This window comes from Chanos chanos, chromosome 12 (assembly GCF_902362185.1).
Source record: "Chanos chanos chromosome 12, fChaCha1.1, whole genome shotgun sequence".
Classification (NCBI taxonomy): domain Eukaryota; kingdom Metazoa; phylum Chordata; class Actinopteri; order Gonorynchiformes; family Chanidae; genus Chanos; species Chanos chanos.
In genome coordinates this window covers 12,507,952-12,524,580 of record NC_044506.1, presented here as the reverse complement: position 1 = coordinate 12,524,580, position 16,629 = coordinate 12,507,952, and the positions used below count along the sequence as shown (strand labels likewise).

The window sequence follows — 16,629 nt, the reverse complement described above, 5'->3', positions numbered from 1 at the left end:
TACAACTGTTCAGGCTCAAGGATATCACCCTTCACTCGCATTCATACTGTTCACAGCTGTGTTATCTCTGTAACTATGGCAAAGGACATGACATTGCTATGGGCGTCTGGTTCTCCACCATGCTGGAGAATTATGATTGTCCTGGAAGAAAAGAACTTGAAAGGTTACAATCAGAAACTGCTTTCTTTTGAGAAAGGAGAGCACAAGGCAAAAGAGACCTTGGAAATTAACCCAAGAGGACAGGTGAGTGTGCCTCGCCTGCAGTAAAGTTCATAAATGTGTGATACGGCATTTTTGTACGCTTGCTGTAGAATGCACTATAACTGAATTATAATTACTGCGCTGTAACTGCAATTCCTGAAAAAGAATTACTGCACTAAATTACTGCAATTCCTGAAGTTTACAAGTGCAGTTATTGAAAAGTTAACTCAGATTCTTGTAGCATTTCGATACAACTAGTCTTAAAATTCCAAGCCCTTTCTCTGTCCCTCCCGCCAGACTGTATTATGTAACGGTCTTGGCACACTGCCGTCAACCCGGCGCTAACCTACTTTCTCTTTTAAAATTACAAAGTCATACTAACCTCAGCAGTTTTTTAACAGGTTCCCGCTTTCAAACATGGCAATAACGCTGTGAACGAATCTATTGCAGCTTGTCTGTACCTGGAGGTAAGTAGGAACAACAAAAGATTCATTCATTTACGGATTTATTGTTTTTTTTTCTTCTTCTTCTTTTTTTTTTTTTTTTAAACAGCTTCTGAAATTACAACATGTGCCCATTTGTTTCCTCAAAATGTAACAGAATCAGTTCAAGTCCAATGGAACCAACCTGATCCCTCAGAATGCACAAGAACAGGCTTTAATGTATCAGCGCACAATTGAGATTCTGAACTTGCAGCAGAAAATAAGTATGATCCATCCATCCATTTATGAATCTCTCCCTCTCTCCACACACGCACACACACACACACACTCAGGGATTTCCGTTAGCCGGTAATTAGGCTACCGGTTTTTGTCTGGTATGTGATGTAACAAAAAAAAACCGAACCCCCCCCCCCCCCAATAAATTAAAAACTTGCTGGTCAAAACGTCCGATAATAATGTTCATACAAAACGTATGAGAGTGACGCGGGTTCTACGCATTGCAAGCGGCAAAGACACAGACATGTTTGATTTCAAGTCGGCAGCAGAGGACTTTGCCCCGATGAAGAGAGGAGAAAATAAAATGTCACCTAGTAGCCTATGGGCAACATTTGATATCATATAGGCATAGCCCCCCCCCCCCCCCCCTTTTTTTAAACAGGCTACAGATGTTACAGGTCACGAATGTTTAATAGCCTACATTTTAGCGGCTAATGTTGAGGTTTTGCTCAATCGTTATTGTTCATTCAATAGTCTTGCAGACTTTGGCACTGTTGTGCTGCTCTTCCTAATGATAATTATTGTTACACACAGTCGATGTTGTGACATACACACGTCGTGTGCCCGAAGAAGAGAGACATGACTCGGCTGTGAAGAGAAACAAAGATGCCCTTGCTGCAGAACTGAAGATATGGGAAGGTTACATGCAGAAGGTACTAACACAAAATCAAGTTTTCACAAGTATATACAGACTGTACAGGTATGATTAATGGAGAGCAGTTGAAATGTAAGTTGAACACTATCCTTACATTCACACTTCATTCATGAAATCATACCATTTTTATATATTATTTAAATATATATTTTAGGGTGGACCATACATGGCTGGAAAGAGCTTCTCTTTGGCTGATGCTGTTTGCTTCCCAACGATTGCCCTTGTTTTTCGCCTTGGGTAAGAGGATTATACTTTTATAAAGGTCTAAAATGTGATATTGTTCGAGGGAACTGCTTAGGAGAACAAGCTAGATGGATGAGTTTAGTTTTTAACTGGTCTTCATAGTACATGACTCATCATCATACTCAGCCTTATGAAGATAATAATAAATGTAATAAATTCTCCACCATCTGCATGTAGGTTAGCTCAAGAGAAATATCCCAAACTGGTTGGATATCACAACCTGATGAAGGAACGTCCCAGTGTTAAAGCCAGTTGGCCCCCACACTGGTTGGAGAACCCTAAGCCCATGGACATGCTGAAGGATCTCTGAGACTTCCACAGTGTCTGATTGTGCCACAACTGCGCCATGATTGTGCAAATTACTTGTGGGTCCAAGGGGTTTTAAGCTTTTTTTTTCTCTCTCCCTCTCAGATACCCTTTGTAATAATTGGAAGCAAAAGTGTTTTACTCGAATTACTTTGTTTGTCTAACTTGAAAATAAATCTGAAAACATACCAAAAAAATCACTCTAGGTTCTCAACACTTTTCTTTCAGTATGGAACAAGCTTGGTCACAAGCCACGTATGAGACAGTCACAGTGAAGTGTCACTGATGTGCAGGTCTCCTTTACTTTCAGCAGACTTTTTGTAGGAGGCAATGTGAGACTGTTTGTTACCTGGGGGGGTGTACCTGGGGGTCAGTATAGTCAGTGCAGGAAAGCATTCACATTCCTGTTTCAACACATTGTCTCCCCTTCTTTCCTCGTGATACCACGAGTACAACCCCCTCCGTTACTTCTTATTCTGTGGTTTCAGTCATATTTACTGGAGACCCGCTAGGGTATTTCCTTCCAGATAATATCCATATCAGATTCCCATCTCTTTTCTGTGTAGTCTCCCAGGCCCTGTGTCTCTCATACTTTTGTTTTCCTGTGACTCATACAAACATATCTCTGTTCTCCCTGCTTCAGTTCGCTTGTAAGTCATCGTGTAAGGAGATTTTTTTTGCAGACTATGTTTTTTAAATAAACATCTCAGACAAACACAGTCTTGTTTCTGTACAGCACTATCACACTATTGAGAACTTGCATGTTTATAGTTGTTCTTAATGACACTTGTTGCATTACAGCTCCCTCTGCTGTTTACCTCTAAGCTACCTAACTCTAATCACCGAAAAAGAAAGTTAGCGATGCAAACTTTTGATTTTTCTTGACAGACATCTTGGACATTCCATTTGATTTATGTATTTTCATTTATTTATTTTACGTCATTGGAATGTTCAGACTCAGTAATCAGAATAATGCTTTATGCTAGTGTTGTATGGTGCTGTATTGTTTACTTTTTTGGTTACTGTGTTCAGTCAAAGCTGAGTAGGACAGTGGACAAGGCCAGCCATTTCCTACTTTATACTTCTTCACCATCTTCCTTACTACAGCAGAAAGTCTTTAGATGGAAACATGACATTTGTATGTTAATTAATTTTGAATTTTAAAAATCTGAAATGTGCTCCAATCCAAACATGTCATGAAATTATAAAACCTTATATCTAGACATTTAAGATTAAAGAAAAGTTCAGGACCTCGTTGCTGCCAACAATTTGAGACCATTTTAAATAAAAAAAATGGCAGGGAAAACGCGCGGTAAAGAACGTGCAGTCAAAATGCTGAATCATCCCACTTTGTCCTTTCTTTTGGCACTATGCTGTGGAGGACGTGGACGTGGTGGGTAATAAACCATTGTTACTTTCAGCCTATATAATCGCAGTGGACACAGCAGCTATTCGGAGTAAAACGTAGAGCAGTTCATTTACGTTGCAGATCGCACGGACTCAGTTTCCCCACTTCGCGTAGCAATGGCTAAGACCATACGATTGCTTTGGGGGTCTGGATCGCCGCCATGTTGGCGAGTTATGATCGCTTTGGAGGAAAAAAATATTAGAGAATACGATAAGAAGCTGCTCTCTTTTGATAAGAAGGAGCACAAGGCAAAAGAGACACTGGACATTAATCCCAGAGGAGAGGTCAGAGGCGTCAAGTTACAGTACTTTTCTCGATTTCAGCTACTGCGTGCATGTAGAGGGATATAACACAACTTTACTTTCGATATTTTCGGGAGCCATTCATTGAAACAAAACAAAGCCAAACATGCGAATTGCTTGAAACTTAAAGTCTAAGTTTAAGTTTAACCTTTCTCTCGCACATGAGATCAAATGACATTAGGCACGTTGCCATATATCTTATACGCCTCTGACATGAAATTTCATAGTAGGCTTATCGACTATTTTGCAGCTCCCTGCTTTCAGACACGGAGACAATGTCGTGAATGAGTCTATCGCAGCCTGCTTGTACCTGGAAGTAAGTAAAGAAAATAAATAGAAATTCCGAAGACACAACAAATAATATACAGTGAGACTAATTAGTTTCTCCAAAACCTAACAGAGTCAGTTCAAATCTAATGGACCCAGCCTGATCCCAGAGAGTGCAGAAGAACAGGCCTTGATGTACCAGCGTTCAATTGAAATTCTCAACGTGCAGCAGAAAACAGGTATTAATCTATACATTTTACTTATGTGCAGAATTCCTGCTTATTTACATTCTTGTATGCAGGTTTTACTGTGTAGTGTTATGAGTTAGAGAAGATCCACTGTATGTTTGCTGTCTGCAGTCACACAGATATTTTGGTTTATTGATATAAAGATCTAATACACAGAACTCACATACTTAACAATCATGGTCAGGCTAGAGTCACATGAGGCAATCAAATCTAGACCTGTACGGAGAAAGGAGGAACATAACTTGATGCATACATAATTTTAATCAGCAAAGCAATATAGTTCTGCACCAGTGATGTTTAAAAAAAAAAAAGAACAACTTCGGACAGAAATACGGGTTAGAAGAGATGCAGTAAGTCTACATGCATTCCAACATTGTTTGATATGTGACTTCTTCCAATATTGATGTTGTTTGTGCACAGTTGATGTTCTCACATACAATGAGCGTGTGCCAGAGGCAGAGAGACATGATTCGGCTGTGAAGAGAGAAAGGGAGGCTTTAAGCACGGAACTGAAGCTTTGGGAAAGTTACATGCATAAGGTAATGCAAAAGAAACAGTATTGAGAAATTTATTTAGACGATACAGCTTTTTATCAATAAGCAGCTTTTCAGAAGCATTTAAATGATAAAGTTTCTGAGAAATCTTAACGTTCACATTTTAGTTTTCGAAAACATCATATGTTTTTCCTAATGATTTTTAGGTTGGACCGTACATGGCTGGAAAGAGCTTTTCCTTGGCAGATGTTGTTGTTTTCCCAACAATTGCCCTTACTTTTCGTCTTGGGTAAGAAAGTCTCTGTTTCACTCAGGCCATAGAAGTTGATATTGAAAATTCCTCAATGAAGATTGCACAGTTGATGAAAGTTATTAGTCAATTAACAGATGAATACCTGGGTGAGTAACTCAGTAATTCATTTTTTACCATCCCATATAGGTTATCCCATGAGAAATATCCCAAACTTGCTAAGTATTATAACCTGATGAAGGAACGCCCTAGTGTTAAAGCCACCTGGCCCCCACACTGGCTAGAGAACCCAAAGGGCTCAGACGTGTTTAAGGATCTGTGAAGAGACAAGGTTTTGTGTTTGGATCTGAGACACACCAGTACTGAAGACTGATCTGGTCTGATGGACCGCTGAATCTACACGCTTTTGTTTTGCACTTAACCTTCTGTAACAAGACAATATTTTTACTTAATTAAGTATATTGGATTAGTGCATTGCTTTTTTTTAAAAAGTCATTGTTTATTGAGCTTTAGACTGCAATAAAAGTTGGCAAATATGTTTGGCTTTCTCTCTTGGGTTTCAGAAGTACTCAACGTGTTAATGTTGAAAACATGAAGAAAACACACACACACACACTCAAAACTGATCTGATTTGATTCCATGTGAGATCAGTCAAATTATTGTAGATTCAGCATGTGTGCAACAGGGGGTGCCAAATCACAGAGATTTGATCCAAAGTTTGAATTTGACCAGCTGCTCTTGTAAATTTCAGTGATGCAAATATACAATAAATATACAATAAGAACTCCTGGAGTGCAGGGTGAAATCAGTCTTTCACGGCAAGTTGGCCTTTGTTTGTGTATGATATTTTTTCAAAGAATAATTAGGTTGCTGGGAAACATTTGATCCTAATCTCAGGAGATTTGTTTTATTTAAACCTGACTCAACAAATTGGAGAATTTCTAATCAAGCTTGAGAGGCAATGCATCGTGTTTTGAATATACTGTTTTGCAAAATTGCCTCAAAAATTTATTTATCACATCGTGGGAATGTGTTGGTTCATTTTCCCCTCTAACTGTGATTAATCATTCATTTTGGGAACTTAAGAGAAATGGGTCGATTTTTTTTTTTTTTTTAATCCATAGTGCTCTTAATACACTAGGCATTCTCCCAGAACCTAAACACATTAGCTGCAGTGTTGCACAAGTTGCAGTGTTCCTCTGACAGCTGACATTTTAAATTAGCACATGTACTCAAAGTCAAGCTCAGCAGAAAGGTTTTTCATGAGGGAGTCATGTAGCAACTTTCAAGTAGGTGGTCGATATACAATTAAATACAACTACTGTGCTAAGCAGTGAGGGGCTGTGGTGTATCCTCTTAGTTTTGGGATAGTCTCCTCTCACTGTAAATAATGTTGATTGAGTATGCAGCCAGCTCTGAGTATGTTTAGGAGAGACAGAGATATCCTCTTGTCTTTTTGTATTGCTGCTGTACTGGGAAACAATTTAGCTGACAAGAGTTCTGTGTACCAAGGATTTCCATTTCCATTGTCCATCATTAATAGTCAGATTGAACAAAGCCTTACCAATAAAACAATAAAATGATTGCAATGAAACAAGAATAAAGAATACTATCAGACACAGTGAAGTACCATACATACTGACAATCCATGAGAAATAAATGGTAGTGGTAAAAGTGTATTGGTAAGATCTTGGCTCCATTATAGCCTGCCATTCTTGGATCTTTGGTCTTACAATGTACAGTCACTGTGAATTTCATCTGACTTCTCCTTATTTCTGGTGCTTCTTAATAACTAAATTTCTGTCATCACTCCGTTCATTCAACCACAAATAATTCATGATGCTAGCAATTCATCTGTATGATGTAACATGATTACTGAAGCACTGTCAGGCATTTACAAAATATGGAAAATTTAATCTGATGTAATATGCTTTTCAAGCACAAATTCAACAAAAACAAAAACAAAGCAAATAACTAGGGATTTTGTGGATTTATTTGATATTTTCAGTATACCGATGCCTCAGTGCCACTGCTGCAGAACGAACACATATTCAGGAATTCGTGAGTGCTGCAAAAGAAATCATTTAAATATTAAAGACTGAGGCCGATTTCATCATGACTGTTCATTGCGAACTCTTGTGTTGGGTACAGCTAATCACCCCATATTCTCTGGAGGAGGATAGAAAGCGTAGGTTGCTGCTGTGTATTAATATCTAACTATTCACAAAGGCCATTTTATGAAACATTATGCCGTGTCAGAAAATCATGTGGGAGAATGGTGGATTCCCTCAACTGAGAAAGCTGACAGGCCAGTTTATTGGTACAGGGTTAATTTTAGATTCTACTGAAGCTCTTGTGTTGTTTCTGTACTTACTGAAAAAGACACTCACAACACATGCCTTCATTGTAGATTGTGGAGTAGTGTACTTCTACAGATAAGCATGAAACTGCAAATTCTCTACACACTCACGCACACACACACACACATACACACACACACGTTCAGTGAACCAGCAGATGCCCCTACTTACAGATAACATGCTGCTAGGAAATGATCACTGTTTCCTATCTAATCCCATTTCCCCTACTGCAGGATCCTAGGAAACAGGCCTAGGTAACCTGGTCAGAATCAATCATGAGTCATAAACAGTGCACCATGAAGGACATGAATTTACTCTCCTTGTAAATGATAAGGACAAAGTTCTTGGAAAAGCAGGATTACTTTGTTTTTGGTGAACAAATTATGGCCAGAGATCAGTTAATGTCAGGTTGTAGTAATAATTTGTGGTTATTGCTTTAAGTATTTGTAGACGTTCTGTGCATATCAAGGGTTGTCTTTGAATTGTAAGGTACTTACATGAAGTAGAGTCCACTGAACTTTTTGTTAATTTTCTCATTGTTGACACATAATGAACAAACTTTTGTATATGTTGCATATAACAAGGATCCATTCGCTCATTGTGCTTTTTTGTTAAATTTTTTTTTTTTCCTTGTTGGCATTTTATAGTTAACTTGAACGTGTTAGAATTTTTTGTGGGGTTTTTTTTGGTAATTTGAACAAAAGACCCCTGCAACTGAATTGATTGCCTCTGTTTACTGTGGCCACCCCTAGGGAGAAGTAGCATTGATCTAAGTGTTCCAATTTATGGTGGATTGTGTGCTGTCTTGCATGTTTCAGCAAACAAAAGAGCAAAAAATGATTTGCACGTGCAAGGAAGTATACATACATACATACATACATACATACATACATATATATGTGTGTGAGTGTGTGTGTGTGTGTGTATAAAATAGAGAACAGTTTCACCTTTGTCATTAGATCTTCAGATACAACTTTGTGGTACTAAACTGGACCCCATAAATCATTTGAAGATCATGTTGTAGGATTTATTGTTTCATATGAGCCAGTGACTGATATACTGAATACTTGCACAGTAGCTCTCACACATTTGGAAAGGTGGAAAACATTTGTCATTAGTAAAAAGATTCTGTGCTGCCAAAAATGAGCAGTTGCTCAGACTTCTGAATGATCAGAGGAACAACAAAATGGGGGGGGGGGGGGGGGGGGGGGGGGGGGGGGCAGGTGATGTACAATGTAATAATAAAGCATTCAAAATTCATAATTTTTTACCCATACAATCCAAATGATCGTTATATCAGTTCAGTGAAACAGTATCCTCTTAGCCTCTACCAGCACTTCATAGACACAGCAATTCTGATCGCTTGTTATGGCAAGCACACTAATAACAGCACTTAACACTCTAATCTCAAGTACATGCTCTACTCACATGTCCATAGCAGCATAACCATTTTTTTTCACGTATCAGGCTGGAATTCCTGAGGATTGTTTTAAGAGTCTTCTTATGAGGCTGAAATACTAATAAGCTGCCCCTGTTAAAGCATAGCTTGCATAGAGCAGAGGTGCTTAAATACCCACAGAGATGATAAGCTCCAGCAGTCCTAACCTTCTGACACCTTTGGGTCTTCACCACTGGGATGTCCTAACCCCAGAGAGGGATCAATCCCAATAGTGTACACACAGCCATGATATATACAAAGTTGAGGTACTGCAGAATGCCTCTCGTTTTAATCCACTTCGAGAGGTTAAGGCTCAGGTCATCATTAATCCAATAGAATTTATTTTCCAGGTGCATGCCCCTGCCTCGATAGTCATATCTCTATCCGCCTAAGCCACAATAATGCTCTCGATGCACTAATATAGGCTACCTGCTACTGTGCTCTCACCCGTACTGTTCTGTTTTAAAGCGGCTACAGCGACTGTCATAACTGCGCATCCATATATTTATAATCAGGTTTAATGAGTTTAGGCTGGCTGAATCACAGACTGTCTATTATGGAATCCGCAGATAAACCTAACAAAATTAACACTTTTTTTCTGTAGCAACATAGGAATCTGTGCTCATGTGGAGAGGGGCTCTTCTAATGTTGGAAAACGCGGAGAGCGCAAATAAACGGTTACCTAGGAAAAATGTATCCGTGCATATTGATGGGTTTTAAGTTAATTAAGAATCCTAATCACCGCTTCTTCTTATCCCGCGTGCGTTTAGCGCAGAGGGAGTAAATGGGTCAGGTGTGTAACCATGGAGATGAGTTAGCTGGGGGAAGGCAGTGGCTCTGCGCTTCGCGCTTTGTGCAATGATAATACGGTGCTTGCTCTCCTCAGTTCAATAGCGCCTCGTCGCCTGCTGCTGCTTCGTTGCTCTCCGCCGTAGACGTGGATGCAGTCCAGCGAGTCCGTATCTTCCAGGAACCCTTAAGCACCAGCAAACAATAACAAAACCCAAACGATGACATTCTCAACGATACGACATACGCAAACCATAATTTGACAACTTTAAAAATTCCGTGCTTCAGCTCCAGCTTGCTGTTTACCGGTAAGTCTCTGTTTGATTGGGTTGATTCACATAAATGATATCAATAATCCGTTAATATTCCCTTTAACATATCAAGTGAAGCATCGAAAAGAAAAACAATAATATTTATGTTTTTCATATATTTCACAAAGCAGCATGCATACTACGTTTTAAATAATGAAACTTCAGATAACCAATTTGATATATTATACGGGCTATGCGAATTAGAATATTGCAAAACCATACTAAATGGCCTGGCGGTCTCCAGAGATCAGTACACCTATGGTTTGTGGATTTACATATTCGGAAATTTACGATGTCTCTGAAAACAGAGGCTCGCATTTAATTACTGTTCATCAACTGTTTAATTACTGTCTGTATTCGAAACTGTTTTTTCTTTTAGTAAAATGAAAAAATACCCTTCCAGTGGTTTATTACGAGTTTGGATACAAAAGAGAAACACGGTACCTGTGAAGACGTGATTTTTTTCTCAATATATTCTAGTTACAGCATCCTCAGAAAAAGGCTTTAGCTTTTTAACCAAGTTAATTGGTTAAGAGTGCGATTTGTTTTGTTTGTACATAAATTGACATTGAGGAGCAGGATAGTGGCACATTTCCTTTGTGGTCCACCCCTCTGAAACGATTTTAACATTGACGACAAAAAGCTCTGAGATGCAGTTTTAAATGGGTGCCTGCTTTACGCAGTGGTGTCAATGACTTTGATGCATTTTTTAACTTGATGAATTTTTTCTTTCTTTCTTTCTCTATTTTTTTTTTGACCCAGTTTGAAGTCAGAGTCACACGGAAAAAATAATGATTATTTAAAGTCACTAATAACTTTGATTAATGACTTGGGAGCTTCTGTTTTGCAATCAGTACTTAATCTACAAATTAACATTTAACAAATTAACTATCTAAAAATAATTCTCCTTTAAACATTATTTATTATTTGTGTAACCGCATCTGCACATTCTCTGTATCAACCAGACACTTGATAGGTAATTCAGACAAGATTAATTATTTTTTAGTACTTGTTGGATGAATCCATTTATGGATAACAGTAGCCGTTTCTCAGAATAACAGTAGAATATATACAGAACATGACTAAAGTGTTTTCTAAGGTGTCTAATAGCCATTGTTTTATTGTTTTGAATAGTGCTGATAAAGGGCTGTTAATACCATGCCACTGGCATAATGGTCATTAGGCCGAGAGAGAAGGACAGATTTAAAACACTTCTCCTCCTCTGTTACATTCTTTCACACCTTTCAGTGCTTTAAGCACACTATCCACTTTGCTCTGGGCTGCTGGAGGACTATAACAGAGTTAGATTTATGGGTCAGCTCAAAGCTGCTGGACTGTTTGCCGCTTATACTGTAATGCTGGGTCAAAGGCAATGTGAGCTTTAATGGGATGGTTCAATCACGAGAGCCCTCAGAAAAGGTAGTAGCAGTAAATGGACTATGTGAAATGTTTTGTTGTGTATGTGTGTGTGTGCGTGACAGAGAATTTTGCAGTGCTGGTTCATTGAACACATTCACGTTTGAAGGTGCAGATCCTGTGTAATTGAGCTATGAGGAAAGATAGAATGCCAGACTGTACATCTAATGGTAGTAGAAATGGACTCTACAGGACCTTACTTGTGGAGAGGGAGCTGCACTCTGATTGGTTGAAGTTCATTCTTTGGATATAGACAGCACAATTCTCATCTGAACCATTACATGATCAATATGCTTAGGTAAGACATTATTCCCAGGTGGTGCAAGAGTATTAAATGTATGCCACAGCATTAAAACGGCATTACAGAAACATGCATGAGGGCAGATATTTTCAAAGAAGAAGATATGTATGACTCCATAAGAGGTTAAAAAAGAAAAAAAACCCTACAATGTAATCATTTCTAGATTAATATTGTCTTTGACACCTTTTTCTTTGATGGCTTTTATGGCTTTGTTAAGCATGGTGTAAATGTCCCAAGGGGCCAGAATGATACTGCTCTAATAAAATATTCAGGATGATGATTGGGGTGATGTCTAAGAATGTCAAATAAAATTAGTGTGGCTGATCACAAAAGGCTATTGCACTGCCATGTGAAGTTTGGCTCTTTACTGGAGTCTGAGACTTAAGCTACTCTGGGCATGAAGTTTTAAGGCACTGAGTTCGTGAAGCTGAGATGGTAGCAGCAGCAATCACAGTGTACAGTTTTGAAAGAGGTGTCTCTATTCCTGCCATTATGTCTCTTTATCTGTTTGTATTTTGTCTTTGATCCATTCTGTATCCTTTTTTTTCTCTGTATTCTCACATCTGTCTCATCCTCTCTCTCTCTCACTCTCTCACTCTCTCTCTCTCTCTCTCTCTCTCTCTCTCTCTCTCTCTCTCTCTCTCTCTCTCTCACTCTCTCTCTCTCTCTCTCTCTCTCTCTCTCTCTCTCTCTTTCTCTCTTTCTCTCTTTCTCTCTCGATCACGTCCCTTTCTGTTTTCTCTGCTTTGATCTGCTTCAGCCCATATCACTTTATAAACGGAGCTCAAGTGCTTTTTTGAGATGGAGTAGCAGGCCTCCCTCTTGGAAATGAATCAGTCTTCCTCCCTGAGTGATAATAATCATAATCTGTTGCTGGACCACAACTGCCGCTGCTTTGATGTGAAAATGAAATGAAAATAAAACACACTGGGTATTTATCATAGTAATCAGTTTGGTTTGGGCCCATCTCTGTGTGGTCTGAATGGTTGAGAATGAGGGCTTGGATGAACAATGGTACTGAATGCGCTGATCTATCTAATCAAAGGGCCCAATGAAAGGGCTGCCTTGTGCTGGTTTGTGTCGCTTCTTGTTTCATTTTTCTGACTCTGAGCGGTTAGAAGAACAGGGCAAAGAGAGACTGATACTTTTGAGAAAACCTACAACCATCTCGTACTTTTCCGCCCGGTTAGCTTTCAGAAGAGATCATGCACTCAGGCACGATCACGCGTCTTTAGCCCGAGAAAGCCGCCACCTGGGAGATTCTGTCAAAAAGCTTCTGATGAAGTAAGTTCACTTTTTTTTCTCCACTTTTTGATACACTGGTACGGATGGGTTGTTAGAGAGTGGGTGCTCTCAGAACTTGAGTTGATATTGCTCATGTCTGACTCACTCAAAGCAAAGCTTCGAACATGCATTTCATTTATGCTGGTCCACTGATTTTCTTCTTCCTTAGTAAAAGCAATGGAGTTGAAGTAGTTCACTGCTCAAAGGGTCTCAAAGCGCAAGATGAACCTCCCCAAATGACCTTAGTCATGCAGGCTCTTCCCAGTGGATGAACCCAACTCTGAAATAGGTGAAGAGGGTTTTCATTAGTTACCAGTGAAAGCAGGGCAGGCCATCCATCACTGCCCCGTTAACCCACTTCCCAGCGCACACATAGACTTCTTAATATGGGCATGTGCTGACTCCATTATTTTCCTTGTTCGTCTTTTTATGGTGCTGATAGAAAGGCTGAATTATTGGTTGTCTTTGGCATGACACTGATGAGAATGCTGACTTGTGCCTGTGTGTATGTGTGTCTGTGTATGTTTGTGTTTAAAAAATGATTAAACTTGTCTATCTTTGAGATAGACTTTAAAATACAACACAGAGGATAAAAAAATGATTAAACTTGTCTATCTTTGAGAGAGACTTTAAAATACAAAACACAGGGGATAAAAAATGATTAAACTTGTGTATGTTTGAGAGAGACTTTAAAATACAATACACAGGGGAGTGGTAAGAGTGTTGCGAGAAGGCTACTCCATGGTCACTGTCATTTTTTCTCTGTCACGGCAAGTTTGAAACCCATGACCAGTCACTTAACATTTTAATGTAATTTAATCAATTTAAATTGATAGAGTGAGCAGGGAGAGAACTCAGTAACTCTAATTGTTTTTTGCTCTTGTTTTGCTCTTCAAGCTGCTTTGCATGTCTTATAAGAGAACTAGAGATAGAACAGCTAACTAGTAACAAGTACAGGAGTATTAGTTGCTAGTTAGGCATCTATATGATTATCAGAGTCCTAGTTACCAGTTAGGTTTCTCTCATTACTTTAGAGTAGAACTGTTGCAGCCGTTGATTACTTGTGTTTCAGCACTTGGCATTCGGGGAGTGTGTGTTGCCACTTCTCTGTTTGACTGTGAATCTTGCTTCCTGCGAGGAACTCATGGAGCCACTTGTATAAACAGCTTCAGTGCATAAAACACCATTGGACCAAATCACTGCTATATGACCTGCCAAACCTTCTTCAGGCCAGGATATTTGTCATGGCAACAGAGACGGGAAGTACATTCCGTTTCCTGCTCATCCCTCCAAACTGCCTGTGATTACAAACACGCACATTTGAACTCACAAACACACACAGTGTAGCAGCTGAGTGGTGGAGGTGATGGTTGTGAGGTGTGTTTGTGTGTGTGTATGTGTGTGTGTGTCTTTGATGAAAACACTTAGGGCTCAGCATGGTGTCCCACTGTTTTCTGTGTGGAAGTACTTGTGTGCTGCATGATGGTGTGAATAATGCTTCATTCACACAGACAGAGCGACCAGACAAGAGTACAAGAGCAGAATACAGACATGACTACTGCTCCATAACATGCTCAGTTCATTAAAACCCCTGTATCAGACCACATTCCCATGACTAAAAAGTGTGTTTGTGTTTTAGAGAGAGAGAGAGAGAGGGGGGGGGAGAGATAAAGTAAAGTGTTATCAGCTACAAAATGTAAACTTTGCTTGATTCTGTTGATGATGAATATTCAACCAGCAGGAGTGGATTATGAAAGTCACAGTGCTCTCTATCCCCATGGTGAACTACTGAGATCCTCTCGGTTTGCGAGATTTTGAGATATCCCACCGTTTGCAGGTTTTTGCGTTGTGAGTGCCTATAGCGTAGACCTGTTTGCCAGGAGCTTGTGGGGAGATTATTGAATGTGACATTGTGCCCTATGGAGGGGTCTTAGCTCACTGACAGGATGAGAAATAAAGGTGGTACACACTGGGTCGGGGAAACAGGGAGAGCTGTATGGAGCGGCAGAAAAAAAACAGATAAAGATGGATGAGTTTGTTCAGTCTCTCAAGCCATGACACACATAGGCCTACCAACACGTCAGTCCCTCAGAGCCTCCAAAGAGAAGGGGGGGAGAGAGAGAGAGAGAGAGAGAGAGAGAGAATAGGCTGTCCCATTTGAAAATGAAGGTGAAATGATTTTTTCACTTCTCTTTTCCATATTCTATTTCTCTTGGTTGCCCTTCACTCATTTATTCCTCATCCCTCTATCAGTAATAGAATTATTCCCCAATCCCTTCCTCGTGCGGCCCTCCCAACCCCTCCAGTTTCTTACTCCTGTGCTCATTTTCTCCCCTTTTTGCCTTGTTTTGCAGTAAGAGATGGAGAGAATTCTCTGGGGAGAATCAGAGCTCTCTAGCTCTAGCTCAGTTGGAGGAGAGGAGAACATTGATTCATTTTAGAGCTGAACAGATGAACTCTCTCGCTCTCTCTCTCTCTCCCTCTCTCTCCCTCTCTCTCTCTCTCTCTCTCTCTCTCTCTGTCATGCAAGATGTTCTGTTGTTTGGACAGAGGTTGGTGCAGTGGCTCAGCATGTGTTCAGCTCTTTTGTGCCATATTTCCGTTACTATTGATGTACCTTGTGGAACATGCACAATTTAAAAAGGAAAATATTTTAGCTGATATTAAGCTCCTTTTTCTTACCAAGAACTACAGAACGAAATAAAGACATGGATATTCCATTTTTTAAACCTATGAAACACTTTCATTTATTCACTTCTTTCACAAAGACATTTTGTGTTTGAGAGAGAAGCTTTTGGTGCTTGTGCTCCTGTTTCTCTTAGGCACATGTGAGACACCCAAACACGTTTTGTGTGAAAGTGTATGGCCGCTGATGAAAGCCTTTTGAATATGCTGTCAGAGAGTTAGCTAGGAAGTGTGTCTGTGTGAATTTGTGTGTGTGAGTGTGTGCGTGTATGTGAGAGAGAGAGAGAGAGGGAGAGAGAGAGAAAGAGAGAGAGAGAGAAAGAGAGAGAGAGAAAGAGTGGCAGTACTCAGTATGAATGTTATGGTCGACCACAGAGCACCTGCATTTTTAATGCGCCCTTGGGTTGTGGGTTTAATCTCAGCATTGTGATTCTGCAATTAGACGAGAAGAAAAGGGGGCATGTGGCATTTTTACAAGTACTGTTTTTAAAACTGCTCTTAGAATAAGAGTAAATTTTATTTTGTATGAAACTACTTCACATCACAGTAAGTAGCTCTCAGAGTTTCTCAGTCAGGGCAGAATACATGCAACCGTGTCCTCACCGGGACGATGCGTCGTCATATGGGAAGAATATTCTGTCCTGACAGCAAGCTGTGGTATCACCTTATTTAAGGTCAAACTTTTAAAAAAGAAAAAAGGAAAATATATGACAGTGTCAAGCAATGAGGTCACCGTTCTGTAATACCAGACTTGTGCTACTTTTTATATGCTCGCACAGTTTTAATGTGTTTAAATTACTGTTCTAAATACATTTACTTGCCAGGACATTTTTAGCATTTCGCGTAGATTTTGTGCCGAAAAGATATTAAGATCCGGCTTGTAACACTTTTTGTTTCTCCCGAATTGTTCAGCCCCAGTCTGCCCCCCTCCACAGAGGCCAGCGTGGAAGT

At 39.6% G+C, this 16,629-nt stretch overlaps 2 protein-coding genes across 2 annotated transcripts; both read left to right on the top strand.

Moving 5' to 3' along the window:
- Positions 1-2,839, top strand: LOC115824660 (glutathione S-transferase A). Its single transcript, XM_030788415.1, has 6 exons — positions 1-243; positions 603-668; positions 802-907; positions 1,455-1,573; positions 1,730-1,812; positions 1,996-2,839. The coding sequence occupies exons 1-6, from the start codon at positions 76-78 to the stop codon at positions 2,126-2,128; spliced, it is 675 nt and encodes a 224-aa protein (XP_030644275.1). The 5' UTR covers positions 1-75; the 3' UTR covers positions 2,129-2,839.
- Positions 2,840-3,509: 670 nt separating this feature from the next.
- On the top strand, positions 3,510-5,629 carry LOC115824662 (glutathione S-transferase A). Its single transcript, XM_030788417.1, has 6 exons — positions 3,510-3,816; positions 4,085-4,150; positions 4,235-4,340; positions 4,770-4,888; positions 5,050-5,132; positions 5,283-5,629. The coding sequence occupies exons 1-6, from the start codon at positions 3,649-3,651 to the stop codon at positions 5,413-5,415; spliced, it is 675 nt and encodes a 224-aa protein (XP_030644277.1). The 5' UTR covers positions 3,510-3,648; the 3' UTR covers positions 5,416-5,629.
- The last annotated feature ends 11,000 nt before the right edge of the window (positions 5,630-16,629 follow it).